Genomic DNA, 24,599 nt, shown 5'->3' with positions numbered 1-24,599 from the left:
GAGACTCTTAGCAGGTTTATTTTAACTGCTGGTTTTTTGTCAAAGTTTAATGCAAAAAAGAAATTATGTATTCTACTTTGCACTCCTAATTGGCAATTTATTTTTAGATTACTTTTTTGATCTATCCCAGTGTTATCTTTCAGAATCAGAAATTTGGTATTGCATTTGAAACAACAATAATACATTTTAAAAAATAGCCCTATATTACAATTTCTTCATTCTTTAAACATCTGGCTGGTATTAGCTGCACTATCATCTTTCAAAGAGAGACTTTTTCAGACAATGTTTTTTCATGTGAAAGACAATGCTATATTGTGTTTTTCATTTTCTGACCATCTTTTTAATACAGTTAAGCTGCACCCAAAAAGTACAAGCACTAGAAGTCCATTATGGGCTGGCAGTCAGCACCAGGAAATATTTGAACTGGTAAAATTGATTTTGATGCAGAGAATTAAAATACTAAAAGTAACCATCTGTTCCACAAATTCTTTACAGTGCTTAACCTTTTTTTTTTTTTTTTTTTTTTTTTTTTATTAAAACCTAAGCCTCCCACCTAGACTATGGGAATCTTCTGCCAACTAAGTGCAGGATTAATTTGGGGATTTACTACCAACGAACTTATTCACTATTCATAAATCAAGTTCCAACTTAAGTTAATTTCAAGGCTGATTATTTTTGGAACATTTTATGGTATAAATTATTCATTACATAGATGCATGGTACCTGTGTGCCAGAAAATAACAGAGGCTGTGCCAACTCATTTTTTTTAAATATGATACCTGGGAAGCAAATATTAAAACACATTTGGCAATACTTCAGCCAGGTGATATTGCAGTACACTAAAAGTCCACCTTTTTTTTTTTTTTAACCATCTTGGTAGTGAAACCCATTTCTGTGCTGTTCTTAAAACAGGGCATAAGTGGTGTAAGGACTTGTTAAATTTTCATATGGCCTTACAGATTTGATTTATTTTCTCTTGCTCAATTTTAAGGAAATCACTCCAGTGACAATGTTTTACTGCTCCTCACAAACCTAGGAAGACAACAATGACTTCAAAATAATCAAATATTATCCAGTTGCTGTATTAAAAAACATCTTTCTTTCTACGTCACACAGGAAACCAAAGTGCTAATTAAACTCTCATCAAGAAACTTTAAAATACATAAATAAACACAAAAATGTCTAACTCTATCATTCTTTATGCCCATATCATAACATAGATCATAACAGTCACATCTGTAGAAGACAAATACAGCTAGTGAAGTCCACTATGTAATTTTTTCTGTAAACTACCTTAAAATACTCCTAAGTTCTGGTTGAAAAATGTTGCATAGAAACTGAACATTTTTTCCCATTATATTATGTTCTGCTTGAAGCAGCAAGCAGATTTATTAGGAGTATTCTTTTATCATTTCTCAGCTGCAATGCTGGGTTCCATGATGACAGTACATTTGCTTCTATGTTCTGTCCTCAAAAGAAGGTGCAACAATCTCTGTGATTTAAGGTGAAAAAATGAGGGTCATCCTTTGTCACAATACGTAACTGAAGCAAGTCTGAATTAATTCAAAAGACCTGTACAGATTTTTTTTCATAGTTTTACAATGTATTTTAGATACAACTGTGTAAAATTGCATTGTATTGAATGATAAAATAAGCACATGCAAAACCTATTTAGGGCAAGATTAAGCACTATATTACTACTGCATTACTACTGCATGCCAACCTCATCTGTTACATTCAAATAGGGCTTTCTTGTGTATACATACACACTGCCTCCCACTTCAGCTCAGAAAATTCAGCATTTTTACACACTGGGCTAAGGGATACAAGTTGGGCAAGAGAAAACAAGGAGAAGAAATTACCAAACATTTGAAAATGTTAATTTTGCCTAGCACTCCTGCAGCTCTGAGGTGAGATGAAGATAAAATTCAATTTGTTTGTAACAACTCAACCACTTCAAACATAAGGTCAAACTCCTTTTTTTCCCAAGTTCTGAAATGACTGCTTTAGTTCTCATGCCTTGCAAACTTTAAAGACAGACTTTCTCCTAATTCTCAACCCAAATTAATCCCTTTTAGTGACCCCCAACAGCTAAATCAGAAAAGGCAGGAGTCTTATGAAAGAAAATTAAAAAATCATAGCATGAAGTGATTAAAGGCTGCAAAGTCACACATAGCCAAAAAAGCACTTAAAGCACTGCATGCCACCCCAAACTTCGGTATTTCCTACATTTTGGGAGGTTAACATTACGTCTTTGGGTTCATTGTTTAATTTTCAACACACTTGTGTGAAACTACATATGTGAGGAAATGCTTCTCATGTTTAGAGAAAAGTCATAGTGAAAAAGATAAAATTCCATAAACCATAATGAGATTGTCACCTGCACAATGTAGGAGTAGATCAGACACTTCTGCACTCCTCACAGACTTTCTTAATCACCAACCTTGTTTCTGATAGGAATAAAATTCCATGGACTACAGGAATTGAATTGTGCACTTTTTCTTTTCATCTGATCAAATTTAAAGGTTTGAAATACATTTTGCATATTAAATTTTTTTTTTAAACTTAAAATATTATTTCAAACATTTAATAATGTAATATTACAGTGTCCAAATACATTTGCATATTCACTGTGTGAAAGTAAAATATACCCAAAGAAATACTTCTACCTGGCTAAAAAGCAAAATCATCCATGATTTCTTTTGAACACAAAATGTGTACAAAAATATATTACTTGCCAGGGTTGGTGTGTTGTGTATTTGCAGTTCCAGAAAATATTTCCTGAGGGGTTTAGATGAGAATTCCTTGCTGACATGTATACTGACAATTTATTTCCACTGAAAAAATGCAGTACAGTAAAGAAATGAAATAAAAGGAAGCTAAACAGAAGTCTAGAGATGAGGCAGCTGATCCTGCAGCACTCAAATAATGACCTGACACATACACTCTGCAGTGTTTTGCAAAACAGATTACATGCAAAGGTGAGCAGATAGAAACTTAGCTAGGATGGTCAGTGTAACCACCATGATAACATGTTTAAACTCCTTACTGTCTTGGTCCTTGCTAAAGATTAAAATTGGAGGACATATTTCAAACAGTATTTTTTCACTGGAAGGCAATAGAAAGAAGCCCACATCTAATAATAATGACACCTCATAGTAAGATCTTGTACATAATTGAAAAAATAGTCACACCACATTTATTCTTACCAAATATTACCATGTCATGATATTGAATTATTTGGTTTACATTCTATTTATCTTAAATTCAACTAAAACAAGTTGAAACAAGTGTCTATATTAAGCCTGAATACCACTAATAAAAACTACCAGGAAAATAATGATTTACAGTGCTGAAAGTGCACTGTAATCCCTTCACAGGGTGAATGGACAGTGTTATAGAAATGGAGACCCTATAAGTTTATTTCAGCTTTCATGTGATATAACAAAATCTACAATGTTTTTGAGATGAGAGAGCTTGTCAGACCTTAGTAGTGAGCATCACCCATTCCAAAGAAGTGACAGCAAGTATTACCAGCAGAGAAGCTGCTGCCCTCATGCCCTACAGCAAAGTCACTGTCTGTCTATTATTTGACAGGCAGGGTAATATGGGAATATGCTATGCTGGTGGAAAAGTTGACACAATTGCAGGAGAGTCCTGCAACTAGAATGAGCAAAATGGAAGTAGCATGTCCAATGTCTGTGCTAGATAACAATTTAAATCACGTTTGTTACTGCTAAATTACATGCCTTGTACTGCTGACACCTGCAAGTGCTTGGCAAAATCTGAAAATAAAATAGCATTATTTGCTGTCAGCAGAATGCAACTTTTCCTAAACATCTAAAATTGAATTTCATAATTAGAAGTAAAAACTAACAGCCATTATAAGCTCAGCACTATGACCTCTCTTGTCATTGAAACAGTGTCATTTACCTACCAATTCTTTTCAAGGCCCTATGGTGCTAATGAAGATATGTTGTTGGGGAATTTTAAAACATGTATATATAAGGGATTTAAACTGAACCAAAACAGATGAACAAAGTCAAAAGAATTAAAACTAAACAATAGTCTCCTTGGCCAAAGCAGAAAATTCAATCCCATTTTGCCGCTATAATCTATACTAGTAACCTCCCTGTGACACATCAAAAATTGGATGCAGTGAGTGACTGAGAGACTCAAATCATCAGTAGCTCAGGCTTGCAATTCATCCACAGGTCAGGCAGAGTGCAGGAAAGGGCCCAACTTTCTCTACACTTCTTCACTTCTGAGCTCCAAGCACACATTTGAGGGAATACTCCCTCTGAGGAGGGGTAGAAAAAGCCTTAACTTATCAGCTCCTCCTGGCTGTGAAAAATCACAGATATACAAAACACAATCCTAAAGCCATGCAGAACAAAGAATTTGAAAATTATGAAGTGCTGACAAGACAAAGCCCTAATCCTTTAAAAATAGGCTCACATTATGGCTGAAAGGAGTTTAATTTGCTATCATATTTTTTGAATTTATTACACTGAATTTATAAACCAGAAAAAAGCTAGCAAAAAAGGCTTTGGGGAACATATAGGGCAATACAGCTTTATCAGAGTAATTTCCCTGCGCAGCTTTCTAGAAAAGCTACATGAAAGTGACTAAACAAAACCACAAGGAGTCCCCATAAGACAATTTTTTCAGTATCTTTCATATTCATCACATATTACCTCAAATGCAATTCCACTTGCCTGTACTTGAAAGTGCAAGAGACTTTATTTTGATTTACTCATTAAAAATCTTTATGAATGAAAATCAGACACAAGAACATTTTTTAAATTTGTAATAGTCACTGATTAACACAAAATGTATAACCATTCTACTGAAAAAATTAGTTTACTCTTTAAAACATTCTATTTTTCAACACACCTTAGAATTAACACACATCCTGCAGGAAGTGAAGTCCATCATAATTAATTTAACTCATAAAGTAGCTAAAAAATCGCACCTGATACACAATGTACTAATCTCCAGAAAAACACAACTAGAAACCACAAACCTTTGGATTTTTCTGTTTACTTGTAAGTCAAGAACACAAGATTTTAACTCATGTTATCAGGACCCCATTTTACTTAAATCAGGTGACAGAAATTCAATAACAGTTTTAATTCACTCTTGGAATGTCTCTTGCATGTAAGTGGTACTCAAGAAAGATTGCTTGATGTCCAAACTGTGGTGGACAGCTAATTTCCTGTCTCTGTCTCCCTACCTCCTTACAAAAGAACAATTTGATTAATCCCCCAGGGGGAAACTGAATAACATATTTTTGCAATTGGAAAGGGACACTAGCAAGCCAAAAAATGATACCACTCCCTGAACATTCTGTATGTGCCAATCTTAAAAGTAAATGCATGACAGAGTTTAGGTATCCAAGAATGCTGACAAGTAACATATGAGAACATCTCATCACAGCTGTGTCCCTGTGTATCCAAATACTGAGGCACTTACTAGGTAAAAGATTCTGTGAAATACAAACAAAGTGGCAGCAACATAAAAATCTTGAAGACATTTAGAATACTCTTGTTTTTACACTGAGGTATCAGATGCATTTATAAGCTTAGGAGATGCATAAATACACATATGAAATAAATTGGAAAGTGTCTCTACAGAGATTATGGTGATGACAGAAAAGAATGCCAGTGCTAAAGAAGCTTCTGTGCAGACAAAGAAAGAATCAAAATCTTGATTCTTTGAAAAGTCAGTACCATAAAAGAATGTGATTACTTTCAGTAATTATTAAAGAGCTAATGTCAAAAATCTAGTTTGACAATGTTATATTTGAACAAGGCATGCCAATCAATATAAGGTATTGATAACCTTCATATGAATTTTCAGTGAAAGAAAAAGATTTAGTAATTCAAATCACCTTCCTTTGTTTAGAGAACACATGCATTTTCTCTGTCCCTAGAGGTTTGTACTCTGTAGTACTCCTGAAACACTTTTTCTTGTCAATATTACCAATGCTGATACAGTATCTGTACTCACACATTTCACACAGAGCACATCAAAAACAAGCATTTAACTAGCATAGTAAAATTTTCTTTACTGATTAAGAAGATATCCATTTTGCACACACTCTGGGTTTCTTAATACTGATTTTGAAGACAATCAGAAATCTTTGTTTTATGACCTTCTACAAGAACAAACCTATGCACATCATTTCATAAAAAACTCCATACACTACGTAAAACTGTGAAAACCAGGATACTTCAACTATTTTTAGGGTGCATTAACTTACTTTGGAGGATGTAGAGTCACATTCCTGACAAATCCATCCATAGCCAGTCTGTTTAGGAGACTTTTTCAAGGGAGGGTCGAGACAGCCAAAATGGTAGCAAAGCCTGCATTCATCACACCTGCAAGAGAAAAACAAAATATATATTTATATTAAATGGTACTTCTGTACTATTTTAGACTGAGCTTCCCTGCAATCCTCAGCAGAAGATTTCCTGATTCATTATCATAATAAAGAAAATCTCTTTTCTATCAGGGACAATTTTAAACAGCCACTTCAAGTAGATTCTGCTTAATCTGGAGTATCCTGATGCAGACACTCACATATCACCTTTATCATCATCTTATATAAATGACAACATTTCAAAGACTTGCAAATCAATTAAAAAAATTTGCTTACATTTTTAGATAATTCAGTGTCATTCACTGCCTTTTCCCCCCAGAGATTTTAACTTTTTTTAGACAGTGACAATATTTATTTTTCATAGTTTTAAGACACTGTTTTGCACATGTTGTTTTTCAAGAAAAGCTTTGTGAAAAATTCACCAACATATTAACTAATTCAAGTATAATTTACAGTGATGAATTACATTTTTTTACACCAGGATTATGTGGTTGATAAACAAATGTACAAAATATTTTCTCATTCACACTGAATTTTCTGGGAAGGGCATTAACTTAAATGGATTTCACTGTAATCTCTCACTTATGAATAAAAGTGCTTTGTGTACACACAACAAATTTATATTCTTTTTTAATAAGCCCTTCCTTAGTGTTTTGCACTATGCATAGTCCACACAAAAAGCTCAAAACATACAGCATAGCTATTGTTAACCTACTTTTAATGTACCATAAATAGAAAAAATACTACAGTAGAACAAGTGTTTCATGAAGGGATTTTTAAATCAGAATAATAGGCTCAAAATGAGAAAGAGATTTTTTTAAAGCAAATTATAGAGTTTTTCATATACCCTACTGAATTTCTCTTTATTTGCATATCCCCCTGTATTCCTTTGTATGAAAAGGAAAGCTTTTTTCAAATTTACTTTGCAACAGTCTCTTCATTATACAGTCTTAGTCTGAATTAAAGCCAATATAAATGATTGAAAAATAGGAAAGAGTATATGTTTAAAAATCAAAATTTTAAAAGAAATTCCCCCCCCCCCCTCTCTTTCTCTGCTTTCCTGGCCACTCAATTTTTCCTCTATGGTATGTGCAAACACAAAAATGTCCAAGAATTGCAGTAATAGCATGGCACAGGCATCATCAGATCAAAGACAGAGGGACATAACACTCTGTTTATCAACATCACAGGAAGAGGATTCAACTAACAGCACATACTGCTGCATTAATAGAATAAAATGTTCATGTGGCTGCTCCAAGGATTAGTCTCCCAATAAAAACAAATAACTGTTTTCAATAAAAACAAATAACTGTTTTCAATGATGATTGCTTAACTTCAGTAAATATTTTTCCTTGCTGCCAAGGCTGGGCTTGCTAGCAGTCACAGGTAACACACGAGCACTGGTAAGGGTATGGCATGTAACAGAAATTAAAAGCAATAATCTGACTATTCACAGGATTCAACACTGGACTGACAAGGTTTTGATAATTTTTTAAAAAGGAGATATACCATATTGCAATATATATCCTTAAGATTGCTTAGCAGTGACTCAATCTAACTCCAGCACAAAGCAAACACTTAAAATAGAAAACCATCCTCAGTTTTTAAAGACAGAGGAGTTTTAATGTTGAAATATATTACATAACATCAGGAATACATGTAGTTTTATTTCCTGTGAAAGGTCTATTAAAATAATAAAAAGGTTGAGAATGGGAGATGAGATAGGTCACACTCCTAAATCCCAACAGTGTATGTGACCTTCAGCAAAAGATTAAGCCTCCTCTGGGCCTCAATGTTCTCATCTGTAAAGGAGTATATTTTTACTAACCTAGTTCTATATCTGGAATCTTATGCATGTAAGTGCTTGCACTTGAGCAGTGCTTATCAGAACTCCCTTCATATAAACTTAAGGATTCTCTTAAATAACTGAAAATAAAGAAACATACTATTTCTGACTGACTTAGGGTATTTTCAGAGTTTAATCCTCAAATCTACATAATTTAAACAGTGTCAATTTAGATTTTTTTTTATGAAGTAATTGCTTTCTATGTTTCTGTGTTCAAAAGAAAACGTTTCTTCTTTAAAATTACACTTTGGCATCTCTTACATTTTTACCATTTTTAATGTAGAATGTGGTACTTCCTGACTGCACTTTCATCCATGTTTCCTCAGAGTATGCTGAGGGAGTTTGCAAAGCGGGGTTGAAATAACCATGACATTGTGAAATTAAATATCATTCTAAAATGCGATGTTTTTAATATTTATTGTCATCAATTTTTATCACTTCAGAGTGTTTAGTTCGGTAAAAGAAAATTTGCATTTTCCCAGAATGAGTTAAAAATATCCATATGAAGGTTTTCAGATACTAGTAACTTCTATCCTCATCTGCACAGCTGAGGAAATGCAAATGAGTATTTTCAGATACCAAAACACAAAAAGCTGCATGGTGATAAAAGACTAAGTAAACCAAATATTTTTAAATGCTTGTTTCCTACTGCTTTTTACTGGAATATGAATTCTGTACTGGAAAACAGAAATGCACTGATTCTGAAGTTCCCAGAGCATGATGCTGGGAAAATGGATGAATACCACTGTACCTTGGTTAAAGATGATGCTCTAGCTGTCTGGCAATCATTGTCTGCTGAGACTGACTGGGGACAAAATGTGAAGCTTACACACATCACAGTAAAAAAAAAACCAAACCAATTCTAAATTCCTAATTCCAAAAGCAAACATTGCATCTAAGTTAAAATGGCACTAATAAAACAAGATTAATCCCTCAGGTGTATACTATTAGCTGTGTTCTTTTGTCTAGCAACATAAAAATGATAGAAATGCCACTGTCACATTCAGAAAATGAGAAAGTGACACAAAATACAGTGCATTTTTTACTTAGTTATGAGTGAGAGAATGAAATTGCTGGGTCACAAAAGATGTCATGCTGCCAGTCTCACAGCCTGTCAGTAAATGCACTCACAGACCCATCACATTCCGGGCACCTACAGACCAAAGGAGTCATGTGGCACCATCATTTACAAGAATCATCCTCCCATCCTGAACTTGGCTTAATAGGGCAAACAAAACTGTTGGGATGGACAGGGGGGAAAGGGAAAGAAGCCAATTCCTCCATATTACAGGCTGTTGAAATTTTTATCCTTGTGCATTCAAGGTCACACATTCAAATTTAAACTAGCAAATATTTTATCTTGCTGCTATTTGTGGATAACTATTTTTGTGGTGAAGCACATGATTTACAAAAGGCATTAAGTGGTGAACCATCTTCAGCAGCCTGGTTAGCTGCTGTACTGAAAACTTTGTGGAAATAAAAGCAGAGCTCCACACAAAGACAACCTAACCTAACCTACTAAATTACCTCTAGCTGACAGGTAATTGCTTACTATCACTGTTATAACAAGCCTGAAATTACTTTATGCATCAAAATTAAAAATCACTGTGTTCCTCATTCCAGCAATTAATGAGGATAGATACATGCCCACTAAATAAGGAGAAAATGGAGTGTGAAGAAGAAAGGTGAATTCTGAAGTAGTTATGATAAGAAAAAAGTTTAAAAAAACCCAAACAAACATGTTTTACTTAAAGAAGTATGGAATGGTCAGCTGCATCTTCACAGCAAGAAAGCTTGATTAGGGATTTCCATACCTGAAATACTTTTGCTTTGTTCTTTAATAGAGTGATCTCCATCTGCTCTTGCCCTTGGATTGTTTTTATTAGTTTTTTAGCAGTACAGCTAGCTGTGCTCAAGCCCTATCGTGTTCATAATTAACTAATTATGCTCTAATCAATAGTGCAGATACTGATTTTACAATGTAAATGAGATAAATGAGATAATAGCTGGGGTCAATCTCATTTTATTTACAAAGCTCAGCACACACATCCAATTTCATTACATTGCATCTACCTGCACAGGAGAGAGTCTTATCAGTTGGCCTGCAGAAATCTTCCTGCAAGCACTGGGGAAAAAGACCTGTGCTTTTACAGAGGAGCAGTGAATGCAAAACCCGCCCGTCACTGGCACATTTGTAAGCCACTGGTTAATAGCATCCAAAACCACAAAGAGCTGATTCAGCCAGAGCGAGGAAACCTATTTTGCATTCACGAGACAGCATCACCCATCTATAGCTGTGAAAGTAATTACCTACATGTCCCTGAAACACAACATTAATAAGCTAATCTTTAAATACAACTTTCCAAATATGCTTCAGAGACTACAGAAAAATCTCACTTATGTACGCATCATTGCACACCGCCTGCAGTGTCGTGCCAAGAGGTACCGTGGTGAACAAAATACAAAATTGCAAGATATATATATGTACTGTTCCCCATTTGTCACAACAGCTTGGAAAGATTTACTTTAATAGAAAAAAAAGATAGAAAACATTGATACATATCTCACCAATAGAAGTAGAGAATTTGTCATATAAGCCTTACTCGATAAACTCAGAATTAGTCAGAAAAAAATTAGAAGGAAGCTAATCCAGAATTTTAAACTCCAAGGGAACTGCAGTGGGATGCATGTGCACATACCCACTTGCTGAAGGTATATCACATAATGGCTACTCCAGCACCTGTGTAGATTTAACTACTGATAAGCATCATCCTTTGCTGAAATGTTTTGGACCCCATTTCTGACTAAAGGCTCTTAGCACCTTAGGAAGAGACATCTGAGGAACAGAGGTTTCTTCTCAGACACTGATCTCTCTCCCCTTTAATCCCTCAATGTCCAAGTGCTGAGTCACTCTGGAACTGCAAACAGACATAGACATGATTTGGGGTTCATTTTAAATTGCAGGACATTCTTGATTTCAGATGAGCAACTTAAGACCAGCCATGACAGTGTGTCACTGTCAACACTTGGTTTCGTATTAGCAGCTGTACAATATACAACAGAAAGAAGCACATAAGCATTCCCAAAAACCCAGAGTAAATCAATGTAGCTCAAGTGAATTCAAACTCTAGAAATAAAATTATTACTTCAGCCTGGAGCAGCTGAGGAGTGCTCTCTCTGACACCTCACTGCAACCAGACCACAGGAGTGATAAATTCTGGATGGCAAGAATGAACACTGTGTGGTGGGTTGCAGCAGCAACTCTTACATGCTACATCAATGAAGTCACTTTCCTGTGCCCTTATTTAAACAGTATTCAAGATCTAATAGTGAAATAAATGTATAGTCCTCCATTTAGTGCACTGTTATTAATGCTGTCCAAAAAGTACATTTATTCTAGTTACTGAGGGAGGAGCCCAAAAATGTAGCATGTTTTCTTTACAGAATATAAGGATAACACTCATCTTTTACCTGACATTTCTTTAAACAAAGTGAAAATAAGCAAAGGTATGACTTTGTGTCTTACTCTACCATTCTACACCAAAACTCTTCAATTCTGCCCAATTAATTCCAAAACAAATTACTTTCATTTTGCTGTGATATGTCACAGTCAAACGCAAACCAGAAGTGATACAGTTTTATATTTAGACTCTGGATTATAAGACCTAGATTCTTATCTAGTCCTTTGTTTTTAGACAAAAAAAAAAAAAAAAAGACAAAATAATAATACTCTATTAGGTATAAAACAGAAAAAGTTCGTTCTCCTTTTCCTGATTGCTACACTTTTCCCCTTGCCTATAAATGGCCTAACAACTAAAACTCAGTGGTCATTTTGCAGGTTCTGTTCTACAGAACAGTTTTAAGAAGTCTTCTCACATAGGCCAGTCAAGCTTTAGGTGACTTTACTACCAGGAGTGTGACACATTTCTGCACTAAAATTCTTATGTGACTGTATATGCATAAATGGTTGATTAGTAGACCAGGATATAGCCCAAGTATGTCACTTCACCCAGGTACACAGGTACTTGTTATCCTGAAAGGCTCTCTATCTTCATGGATGCTAAAAGTTCACCCACATTAAACTGTAAGGAACTTCACCCAATTTCAAAGTTAGATCTAACTTTGCAGTCAGGCATGCACTGAGTGGCTGTAACAGATGTCCTTCAGAGACTTCTGGATTCTAATATTTTCACAATTTTCATAATTTTGATTCAGGTAAATGAAATACTCTTTTCTGGGAAGGATAATGCTATGGTTTTACACTAAGTAATCGAGTCACTTTCTAATTTTTATTATGCCAGGTACAATGCAAGTATACAAAAGGAGATCTCTTATTTACATAGTTTATAATGGGAGATGACAGAGTAGACTATCACTCTCTTCTGTTATGCCTGGAAGAGAGAGGCCATGGCTATTGCTGAAAGGTGAGAGATTATACCAGATGAGGAGTGACTATTGCATTTTGTTTTTTATATCTACCTACTGCTGCTGAAGGCCATGTATGGCAAGATGGACACAAAGCCTGTCAAAGCATGATGAGGTCACTGATCTTCAACGAGGAGTAGTTTCACGATAAGGTATCTAAGTGCTTTTGGACATAGGAAATTGTCTGATCTCCTGTTTACTTAAACTTCTGTCCAATCTCAATGGCATTAATAAAAACAAATAATAATAATAAAAAAAAAGTCAATTATACCACAAAACAGCAAAAGAAAGCAAGCATTAATCTGGGCAGACATATGTGTAGCTTAATTTATTATGCTAAACCCAAAATTGCCACCTAACTAATTTAACTGATTAAAATTATTATTTTAATACTAAATCAAATCCCCCCCCTTATATCCAAAAACCTAACACTGATTATTCATGGGTGAGGAAGAATCTGCAAAGGCTATCATTGTATGTCATTCTTATGTAACCAAGATATTTTCTGAACTGTCTGCAAAAAATTTGGTTTATGAAACTTAAGTTTCCATGAACAAAATGAATTCAAAGAATGCTGAAAAAAAGGTGTATTTACTATACCTGTATGAGAACAGCTTTCTTTCAGCAAGAAATTAATTTTTCTCTCTCTCAGTACTGCAAAACCACACAACACATGGCTTTGTGAAATTAGTTTGCAAAATTCATTAATAGCCCACTTATACAAGTGGAATAGAATGTTATGAATACTACTTCAGATGTGTTTGCTTTTGTTAATACACAGCTACAGTACAGAACTCCTATTTACAGAATTTTAATGTTTAAACTAAGAATTTCTGTGAAGACAATGACTCAAAGATAAATCGACAATGCATTAAAGGAATGCTACACCAATTACAGACACTGAAACAGTCCTTTGACAAACTGAAAAGTGTAAAATTTAAGAAGCTATTACCAAATGCTGCATTTGTTATATTCTAGTAATACATGATTGCATCTATAGTGCCACTCTCAGGTGTTCAGACTATTTACTCTACTGAATGTGTACTGTTTATGAACTTCTAGAAAAGTCCATTATAGTTTTGAATATTGCCATGAAACATCTTCCAAAAGGTGAAACATCAAGTGTTAGCATCCGGCTTTCAACTTTCGATGATAGGGATGAGAGAGGGAGAGAGAGAGAGAGAGAGAAAGGGAGAGAAAGAGACAGAACAAAACCCTACAAGGAATCTGTACTGGGGAAAAACATAAAAAATACATCAGAAATTCAACTAAGGTTTTCAAACATGCCCAGGAAAATATCAACCACACCTGAAATAGTATTTAACATGCATTAATCTGTCCTTAAAATCCTCCAGTAGCAGAGATTACAGAAGTTCCCTAACAAGAATCTCTAGTACAAGTATTCTTATTTCTAGAAAAAACCTTTCTATTGGTTAAATCCTCTTGCTACAATGTAGTTTATTTTTGGTCTGATTAACTCTGAAGAATATTTTTTTTTCCTTCTTTGTACCAACTTCCTTTTTTTAAATTTTTGTATTAATTTAGGCTTTTTTAACAGATTTCCTACCTTCACTAAATTAAAGAAATATTACTATTTTAAGCTATTTTTATTCTTGTCTCCGGTGGTCTTCTTATCGTCCACTTCAGTTTGCTTTGGACCTTCCCTTTGTTTTTTACCAAAGTGGAAAGGATGCTAGCTGAGACTTTTCAAAGGGTGAGATACTGGTCTTCTGAATATTCAGGAGTACCTCAATGTGTTAAATGCAACACCCCTCTCTGTATGTATCAGGTTTGATCAGTTTGATGAATGTTCTGTGATCTGTGATTCAGAATCCCCCATGATTTTTTTTTGAAGTCACTCCTGATACCATAATCACAGTGATCTGCCTTTTCCTTTCTGCACTGCATGCTTTTGTGAATACTTTCTTAAAATTTTCTTTTAAATTCTAACACTGTACTTCCTCACATCTTACTGTCATCACCTGCAAATGTAACCAAACACTTTATTTCATACCTAATATTCTAAAGTAAAAATTAACAAAAATATTGTAATACTGAATCCAGGAGAGATTGACTGCAACCCAGAGAGCTGAGTATCATCTGACAGTGAGTCCATGGTAGCTGGTTTACTTTCCTAATCAACTACATATTTTATTGCAGCTTAATTAACAGTCTCTAACTTATTTAAAGGACTGTCACACACAGAATTTTTTTGAAAGTCCTACTAATGCCAAGATAAGCCACATTTATCATTCTCTCCTATCCACAATACCTAGACTGTTTTTGTTTAATAAACGATCACTAATCCAAGTAAACATTACTTTTTCTTTTTTTTTTTTCATAAACTCAGCATGATATATGGGCAAACATATTTTCCCCCTTTGCTTACACAGCATTTGGACACAACCTTTTACTTTCAGAATACTGCACAAATGGTCAATAAATCTGGGTCTTTTCTTCCTAGAAAGGATTCACAAATCCTCAAAGGTAAAATTCCTGCATTAGCATCTACTTCCTAGTGCAAATTTCTTTATTTTTAAGCCTAGTGCAAATCTCTTTATTTTTAAGGTGTCTTTGTATTTTTTGCCAAAACAGAATGATAAGCATTTCCGATAGTTCCAACAAAAATCTTAACTCTGAGATTCTCCCATCCCCTTTTTAAAATGAAACGACGTGTTAGACATCAGGGTACTTTTATTTAATATAATATTGAAACATGAAATGCCCTGGTAAGATAAGACTCGTAGATAAGTACACATAAATTTGGATATTCTCCTATTACTTATTACAGCATTTAATTTTTAATTTTTAAAAAATACTTTCAAATGGAAACGTGCCTCAATAGATGACAAATCCCACCATATCTCAAGAAATTCAAAGATTATAGGTCATAAAGTTACAAGTGTGATTGCATTTGAGCAGAGTTTTTCCGAGCAAGTTCAAGATGAAAACGATGAAGATGTCAACACTCTGATACTGCAGATTTAAGAACTGGATCTGTACCACTTGAAGTTCAAAATACTATGTGTGCATCTACCAGGATATATACGGACGGAGACGAAGATCTCAGCTGTCACGCTGTGTGATCAATTCTTCATTCCTTCCCCAACTTACAAAACAATTTCATGTTTGTATTGGGAGGACATAAGCTTGCACTGAACACTGCCAGAGAAGTAAGCCAAATGAAACAAATGCCTGCACATACTCAATTTTTCCTTATTTTTAAAAATTTTTTCAGCAGGAAGTATAGGTATAGTTCTCTTCACTCAAGTGTCTGGAGTCAGAAACAATTAGTTCATACTAATAAGCATAAAATCAATTTTTCCATGGCAAATCTATTCTTCAGAATAGTAAGTCTCAAGTGTTTTACAGGTCTCATTATCACTGAACATTTATTTTGTTTTAGGAAACAATCCTTTTTACAGTAAGGTCTATGTACAACACAGTGTTCTATATAGAAATGTTCTTATTAAACTGAAAATAAGTAGAGTGGCAGGCAGACGGCAAACCATTGCTTATTTCTTTCAGTATCACCATAGAGGAACACACAATATTTAAGTCCCACAGGCTTCTGTCACTCTTCAATGAATCCAAGCATTGTATAACATCATTTGCCAACGAAGCACAGGGGAAAGAGACATTACTTAATAGGACAATCCTGACAAGACATTTATCCGGGATTTTTCAACGATGCACATACAAAATGTTCCTGAATAGTGCAAAAAATGCAGGCAAATTAACTACCTTGTCAGTCCAAATAACAAACCAATCAATTACATTCTATCCAAGCCTGACAAGCAAACTCAATGTTTTGTCATAATAAGCTTATAGTTGAGACAAGGTAGCTGTTCTCCTTTACTTTAGGTATTCTATTGAGAGCTTTATCCACATTTAAAAATCCTATTATAAAAGGTTTCCACGATTGCCTCCGAGGATGAGTTGTGGCAGAGTTGTGTCTCATGAAGGGTATCTACACAGTAAAGTGATAAGAAAAAAATATTAACATTGAAAGATCATAGCAGCTCTCCTCTGTCTTATGAAACATTTTAATATCACACTAAATTTAAGCAATGTTTATGCTCAAATACTTAGACACCCACACCAAATTTTCAAGTCTCCGAGTGTCAAAACATTAAACTGAGTTTAGTATAGCATCCTTATAACTCTTATAACTTTTTCTCAATACAGCTCAAAGAACAAAGGCAGTCCACCACAAGACAGAGAATTTTCTTTTTTTTTTATCATGAAAGCAACAATTTAATAGAAGTAGGCTTGATTGTGAAGCTAGCATTTTACTCAGATTTGCAACCCACAGAAATGCAGCTATGAGAATGACTACAAGCACAAACATGGGTACTATGTTACAATCTTAAAAAATGCTTGCTTCATAGAATAGCATTTGAAAGAAAACAAGTCTTAGGATTTAGGAAGGACTAAGTAAGGCACGGTTTCTTTCAAAATGCATTGTAATAATTCAGCACATAAAAGGCTTTAGTCACTTCTGAAAAAATGTCCTTGAGCCAATAATTCCAAAGCCTTCACAACTTTTTCTTTTCCTACTCGTATTTCCTGTCTTTTGACACTCATGACATACATACTTGTCAAGAACACTTTTTAAAAAATCAAGACAATTTAAAGTGCTGATTCTATAAATTTAAACTCTTTAAAGTACTTGCCATACAGCAAATGAATGTCTCTTAGAGCATTGTGAGATTTCAATTAGGAAAACATCTATGTTGTCTTTAAGCTGAGCAGATACATTTTGAACGAAAGATCAATAAAAAGTCTCCATCACTACATTTGGTGGTTTATTGTTTGGTTGTTTTTTTAAAATTTGAAATGTATTTAATTATAATTGTAAATAAAAAATAAACTGCTGTTATATTTTGATAAAATATAACAGTCTGATGAACAGGAGACATCTTGTTGCCACATGTTCAAACAAAAAATCTTTTGCAACTTAATTTTAGTTTTGAGTATAAGGATTTTGAGTCTAAGAATTAGAGAGTACTTTTTCTAAGAAGAAGTACTATATGAAAATCCACTCCCGATTCTCACTTCATTGCTTATTTGAGACATGATTGAAATTTTAAATTGGGTGTCTTGAACTGCAATCTACAGTGCAATTTTAAACTTTTTAAGAAAACTGAAGAAAAGCTTAGCTGCAAGACAGAAATACTCTTCATATTCATCTCATTACAATCACCTTCCCTTACTGAGTGCAACTAGTGCAACAGTGGGTGAGGCTGACATGGGTGCACACTGAAATGCAGAAGCTTACAGGGTAGCAGAAAAAATCAAGATAAACTGAAGGTCTCTGTGCCACCTCTACCCCCTCACAGCAATGTCAGTAGCGACAACTGCACCATTTCAGTCAGGTCATCAGACTGTGACAGGCTGCCCCATCTGGGCTAGTAAGGTTTGGGCAGGAATACAGCAACCCATACTTCAAATACTAGGGGTTTTATTTTGGTTTCTCAAAATGAGTCAGTGAGCATGTAAATATCTGTATACACACACATATACATGTATGTATGACTACATATAAATGTACTTACATATAAATTTATATTTATTAATTATTTTTATATAAAAATTTTATCCATGTAAACATGTTTTTATATAAAAAACAGCTTCACAGTTGAACCAATAAAATAATCAGTTACATTTTAATAAGCTCACAAATAAAAGTAATTAAGTACAAACAAGGATCTCAGAGGAAACCTGTAACTACTGAGAAAAGATCCTAATATTTTGTAGCATTTCAGGTAAGGCTGTAAGAACACAGACATCAAGTAGAAAGTGTAAGTAACCTACACCTGCACTAGTTATTCCTATTACATTTTTATTGGTAAAAACATATCAAGAAATTTAAAAGGATATTAGAATATTTACTCATATATTATAGGAAAATTAATTTTTTAATAGTTGGACAATTTTTCCATTTCTACACTATTGAAAATTTAACTTGACATCATTTATTTCACATGTTCTAAGGTTATCTTCACCCCTCTCATGTTTGAAGCATTATTAATTAAGAAATCACTACTGGCTTTATTTAAAGATTTTTTTTGTTTTGTTCTAGCAAGTGAAATATTGGTAAAAGACAAAGGAATATGAATGAATAAATACAATAGCTTGTAACTATTGTAGTTAATTGTATTACTGTAACACAACAGCAAATTCATCTGATAACTGACTACTGCCCTGAGACCACTCACACTGATGACATTTCTCCTGCTCTAGTCTCTCCTTCTGCTCTTCTCCCATCCCTAAACACCATCTGCCAGCCCTTCCTCAACAAAGAACTGCTCCCATTCCTGTACATCCATTCAAATTTTACTGACTGAAGTACCCAGAGTTGTCTGCAATAGCTGAACTTGTATTTACAGCCTCACTTAGGAAAAGGATTTAGTGGGCACAAAAATCTGAAATAAGGATGGTGAGCAAAACTGAACAGCCTTCTTCTCTTACCAGCAGATGCAACAAATATTAAGAAAGAAAAAAGCATCACAGATAATGCCATAATAGATGCTTTGAACAGGAAGGTTCTCAATTGCATATTTGGTCTTTTAGAAGAGTTGTTCTCTCCCAGCTCTCCTTCAATCCAAGACAAAAAGTAATTATAAAAGCACTTTCCTTCAAATTTTGGTACAAGGAGGAAGAAACATACCAACCTCTCTCCTCCCTAACCACACATGTCATCTGTTTCCTCACTTAAGTAAATATTATGTAAAGGGCAGGTGTCTAAGATCTATGTGCAAATTTCCTTTTCAAAAGACTATAGGACAAGTAACCCCACAAGTTATTTCAATACTTCGTAGTCTTCATTTATGTAACAGACACAGAAAATTGCAAATCACAGACAAACTTCATGCTTATGCCAGCAGTTTTGATCCTGATTATTTTTTAGCCATTTTAATACTTGCCTTCATCAGGCTCAACGGCTATTGTAAGGGCAATGTTTCTGGCTGCTAACAGGGCACAAGTAAAAATACATTTTCAACTACAATGTAAAATCAGTATATCTTCAAGGGTCTGAAGGCAAGAAGTTGCATTAGTGTACCTTAGCAACTCTGAAAAATTAGGAATCTCCCACCAGGTTAAGTCTGCTAAGACTAAAGACGAATTTGGGGTATTTGCAAATGGCTTTCACAAAGTAAAAATGCTAAGTAATATGCATTTTTAAAATTCAGTCTATCTCATCTCAGAAATTAATCTGTACCCAGCAGCTCTATTAAGCGAATGACTGAGGTCTTTAGAGGGGAAAAATACCCCAAATCAGACCCCGAAAACAATGATGAGCAATGATTCTAGACATTGCTAATCACTTCCGTTTTCTCAGTATTGATCATGTTATAAATACTAATAAATGCTTCCTGAACAGTTACAGATTTATATCTGTTAATATACACACTGATTAGCTTGTAAAAAAGTTATCTGCAGGGTAAAAGACCACAGTATCTGAGGTATCAATGGAACAGAAGAGCCATGCTTTGTCTTAGTAACTTAGTATTTATGGTAACATAAATAACAACATTTAGTGCTGGTCACTGTATATACATGTTGACTGTCATGACTGACAGAATTCTGTCTTCCAAGTACTTCTATGCCCACTTCAAAACAAGAAAAGATTTTCAAACTACTTCAGAGGAAAGCTGAAACCATTTCACATATATGATACCAATATTTTATTTTATCTTTTGTATAGGATATGTCATTTTACTTCATTCTGTACTTTCTTTGAAAATACGAGCTTCTGAGAACCCATGAAAAATACACAATCAATACGCTCAATACCCTACATGAAACCCAGCTTTCTCTTTTAAATGACTGCATTTACAGACCTTGTCACAACAAGGTCCCTGATGTTATCGAAGCAATTTCAAGATACTTTAATCATTGGCAAAACTCAGTGACTTGACAAGAGAAATGTGGGCCACAAGACTTCAATGGCTTGAAAGGAAGGTTATTGAGTGATGTAATTTCGTTTGGATGGGACTGATTCCAATTGATCTGTTTTTGCAATGCATATCTTGCCTCTGCAGCTGTCTCTATCTGATTCAGTGCTTAAACTGCAAGGAGTGACTATCCCTTTCCACTTAAAGCAAAACCCTTCCTTCCTCCTGCTATTATTTTGAATGAGCATGAGGAGCCCATTTTCGAGTTTAATCTCTGTACTCACTGCAAAAAAAAAAAAAATACATTCAACTGAATGCCAACCCATGAATTCAACTGAGTCTTTTGATTGCCAGCATACGTGTTATGTAAGTAGAAAAACAGATCACAGAGCATTATGTTTATCATCATTATTATAATGAACTGAAAATATTGAGTTAGGGTTTGTATAACACAATCCCAACTGCACACTATCATGTAATCTACACTGTATTAGACTGTACTTTTTTTCAGTTGAGCACTTACATTTAAAAGAAAAAACACCTGCTTGGTATGCAATAAGTATAATAATTAATAATTGGTTACGTTATATATTAAATCAAGTACACTTTTCCACAGTTGTAACAGAAAATAAGTGTACCATTAGGAACCTCACAATTTAAGTTAATTTTAAACTGCATAAAACCTGGGGGGGGGGAAGCCATATATAGGGAGCTACAAAGCTTTGAGAGGAGTTTTGATAAATAATGTAATCATCATTATATGCTAATGAAACTGAATCAGGATGTGGCCCTAGATGTTGCCAGCAATATGTAGCTGACAGGTGAGCTAAGCTGCCCTTTACTCACCCAGCTTTAGTTTTATACTGTCTGTGCACACAAAACATGCTTGGCTAACAAAACGCGATTCGCTGGATTAGACATAAATGCGAGCTTTCTTCTGATAACTTAATGAGCAACGAAAATGGAGTTAAAGATCAGCTGCCAGTCCTTCACTGCCTTCCCAACATCTCGTATCACAGGAGATGATAGTTCTGCTCAGTTTCACTTTTTATGTCTAGTCTATATAATTCCAGAGTTTAAGAGCTTTCGGGTGTCTATAGCAGCAGCAACATTCAGGCCACCCTGAATGCACACCAGACATGCCTGCAGAAACATTTTCAGAGAAAACAAACTGACCCTCAGTACCAGTCACTTTCAGTTCTGTTGACAGTAATTGATACAGAGTATCTTCTCTGTAAAATTACGTGTTCCAAAAATGGTAAGTAATTATGACTTCATCTATCAGTAAACTCAAAAGCATAAGCTCAATAAAGATATGTACATTTTATATATTACACAGCTTTGTATTATGAGTACTGTCACTCAGTGTAACTGTTTCTGTTAATATGAAGACCCTGTACCCCTTCTTAAGTATTGTATAAATATATACTAGCATACCATTAATCTTACAGATCAAATATTTTATTGGAAATAAAAATCTAAACTTCCTTTGAATGCAGAACTTGCTTATTATTTACAGACCATAATTTGAGAAACATTTTAACTAGCAGAGCCGTATAAATAAATTAGATTATAATATTCATTTGAAATAAAAAACCTGAATAGATTCTTTTAAAATAAAAGAAATGGTGGAAAGGATATTTTCCCCATTTCAGTATCTAAATCAAAGTCTTAAGTTGTTATTATTATATAATAATATTATAATTGTTTTCTTTATTTTTACAGAGAAGTAGATTAAGTAATTTATTGGGTTGCCTCTTTATCAGTGGGTAGGGATGAATTTTGTCAGATAAATCTAAATTTTACTTAACTTCACTGTTTCAGTTTCAACACTGGACAGTCAACACCGAAGTCACTGGACTGTACAGTTTTCATACTGTTTTCTGTGAAAATACAGGCCTATGCCTTTAAGTTAGCCATCAGTTATCAGATAGTTTATTGATATCTGTGAAGCATTTAGAAACTTCTGTATGATTTCAATATGCTAAAATCTAAGCATGACTATCACAAATGCTACAAAGCAAGTCAAGGTTAGAATTCTGGTTTCTTGCTCTGCTCCTCTACCAAGCACAAATATAAAACACAGATTCAGGGCTAGGAGATGGGCATTTTTTTCCTCCTTTCAAAGTAAATCATTCTTCAACATATTTATAAGGGTTTTTTCCTCTCAAAACTCCCACTCCCAGAAGCCTTAGAACTGTAACAGTTCTACTGTGAGACATTCAAAAGTCTCTACAGGATCACAGGGAATCTCTTCATCAAGTTCTGTATATCACAGTCCACGTCAAAACCTGTGCTCCTATGCTTAAGAAATCAATTATGATCCACTTTTATTTATAAATTAGATTGAAAATATTAATGACACTAATGATATTTTATGGCTTATTGGAACATTGAGTCTAGAAACGAAATGAGGTGTAAGTACAATCTCTTACCACTGCTATGGGTTAAAATTACAGAAGAATTCACCACTTCTGCATAAGGAAGACCACAGAAAGCTGTATCATGGTTTTGGAAGAGGAAGTATTGGCTTATCAAAGGCACTGCTAGGCTGAATATTGCAGGAAGTTGTCATGAGAGGGAAGGCTGCCCATTGAAAGGGGCATTTTTAGAAGAAAATTTACTCAGAGCTCAGAGAAATAAAGCAGAAGGGGCTATATGTATGTGATGCCTTTGAGCTCAATCCATCAACAAGCACAGTGAAAATTTGGCCTGAGACCTCAGCCCACAGCAGGAAAGCAAGGGTCTAGATCATTTGGATATATTCCAGTCCACAGGAATTATTCAGTGTTTCTGAAATGGATGTTTGTCATGTCTGTCAGATTCCAGTGTAAGATCTAAGAAACACCATTGCAGCCAAGGCAGGACTCTGAAAACTGAAAAATCCTAAGATGAGCCCATCTTAAAGAGGTGAGATATGCACAATAAAAAATTATAGTAAGCAGTACCTAGGAAATCATGGGTTGGTCAGCCCTGTCCCTGTACTGGGAAAGATCAAGGGATCCATTGCCAAATACATGAAAGTAACTGAGAGCACTCAGCAAAAATTTAAGAAGGGCAGAGGGGTTGCTCATATTTGAAATGACGAATGACATGCTCTGTGAAAGAGGGAAGAGCAATGCTTGCAACACACCCAAAGGTGTCCAGTATAAGGCTTTTCTATCAGTCTGGTACAGCACGTTCCTGTACCAGAAAACAAGGCAGGCTGAATATGTTGAAAGCCAGCTGGAGTCAACAGAAGGCAATAGCTGGAGCTGTAGATGCTGTCCAGTAACTAAGTACCCAGGGAGCCAAGAGGAGAGAACTGGTGCATCAGACACAGCATTGCCAGCCAGGCAAGGCGGGAATAGTCCCGCTCTGTCCTGCACTCACCTTGAGTGCTGGGGGCAGTTTTGGGTGCCACAATTCATAAGAAAGACATTAAGTTATTAGACAGTGCCCAAAGGAAGTCAATGAAGATGGTGAAGAGCCCTTAGGGGAAGCTGTATGTGGAGGGGCTGAGGTCACTTGGTCTGTTCAGCCTGGAGAAGAGGAGACGCAAGTGAGACCTCACTGCAGCTACACCTTCCTTGTCAGGGGAAGATGAGGGGCAGGCACTGATCTCCCCCCTGGTGACCAGTAACAGAACCAAGGAAATGGCCTGGAGTTCTGTCAGGGGACGTTTAAGTTACATATTAGAAAAACATTCTTCACCCAGAGGGTGGTTGGGCACAGGGACAGGCTCCCCAGGGAAGTGGTCACAGCACCAAACCTGGCAGAGTTCAAGAAGTGTGGACAATATGATCAGGCCCCTGGTGTGATTCTTGGGAATGGTCATGTGCAGGGCTGGGATTGGACTTGATGATCCTTAAGAGTCCCTTCCAACTCAGCATACTCTGTGATTTTGTGGCTCACAGTGCTACCAAACTCTCATTAGTTGAGAGAGGGAGGGCTCTCACCACGAGGGCTCACAGCCACAACCTGCAGCTTAGGAAGTTTAGAGGGGACATCAGCAGATGCCTTTTCAGCACAAAGAATTGTGCAGTGAGGTTGGGGTACTTAT

General features: G+C 35.2%; 1 protein-coding gene across 5 annotated transcripts in view; it reads right to left on the bottom strand.

The window, feature by feature from the left end:
• Positions 1 to 24,599, bottom strand: part of PHF14 (PHD finger protein 14) — a 161,511-nt gene that overhangs the window by 48,640 nt on the left and 88,272 nt on the right. For 4 of the 5 annotated variants that reach the window (XM_058800772.1, XM_058800763.1, XM_058800779.1 and 1 more), the window contains one exon: positions 6,266 to 6,383. In XM_058800772.1, the coding sequence (XP_058656755.1) occupies positions 6,266 to 6,383 (118 nt within the window). Of the gene's footprint in view, positions 1 to 6,265; positions 6,384 to 15,454; positions 16,627 to 24,599 lie in introns of those variants that run through there. The other variant, XM_058800788.1, reaches the window with a different exon arrangement.

Source organism: Ammospiza caudacuta, chromosome 1 (genome assembly GCF_027887145.1).
Source record: "Ammospiza caudacuta isolate bAmmCau1 chromosome 1, bAmmCau1.pri, whole genome shotgun sequence".
NCBI classification, from domain to species: domain Eukaryota; kingdom Metazoa; phylum Chordata; class Aves; order Passeriformes; family Passerellidae; genus Ammospiza; species Ammospiza caudacuta.
Note: the sequence above shows the minus strand (reverse complement) of the source record. Positions and strands in the feature narration are given on the sequence as shown.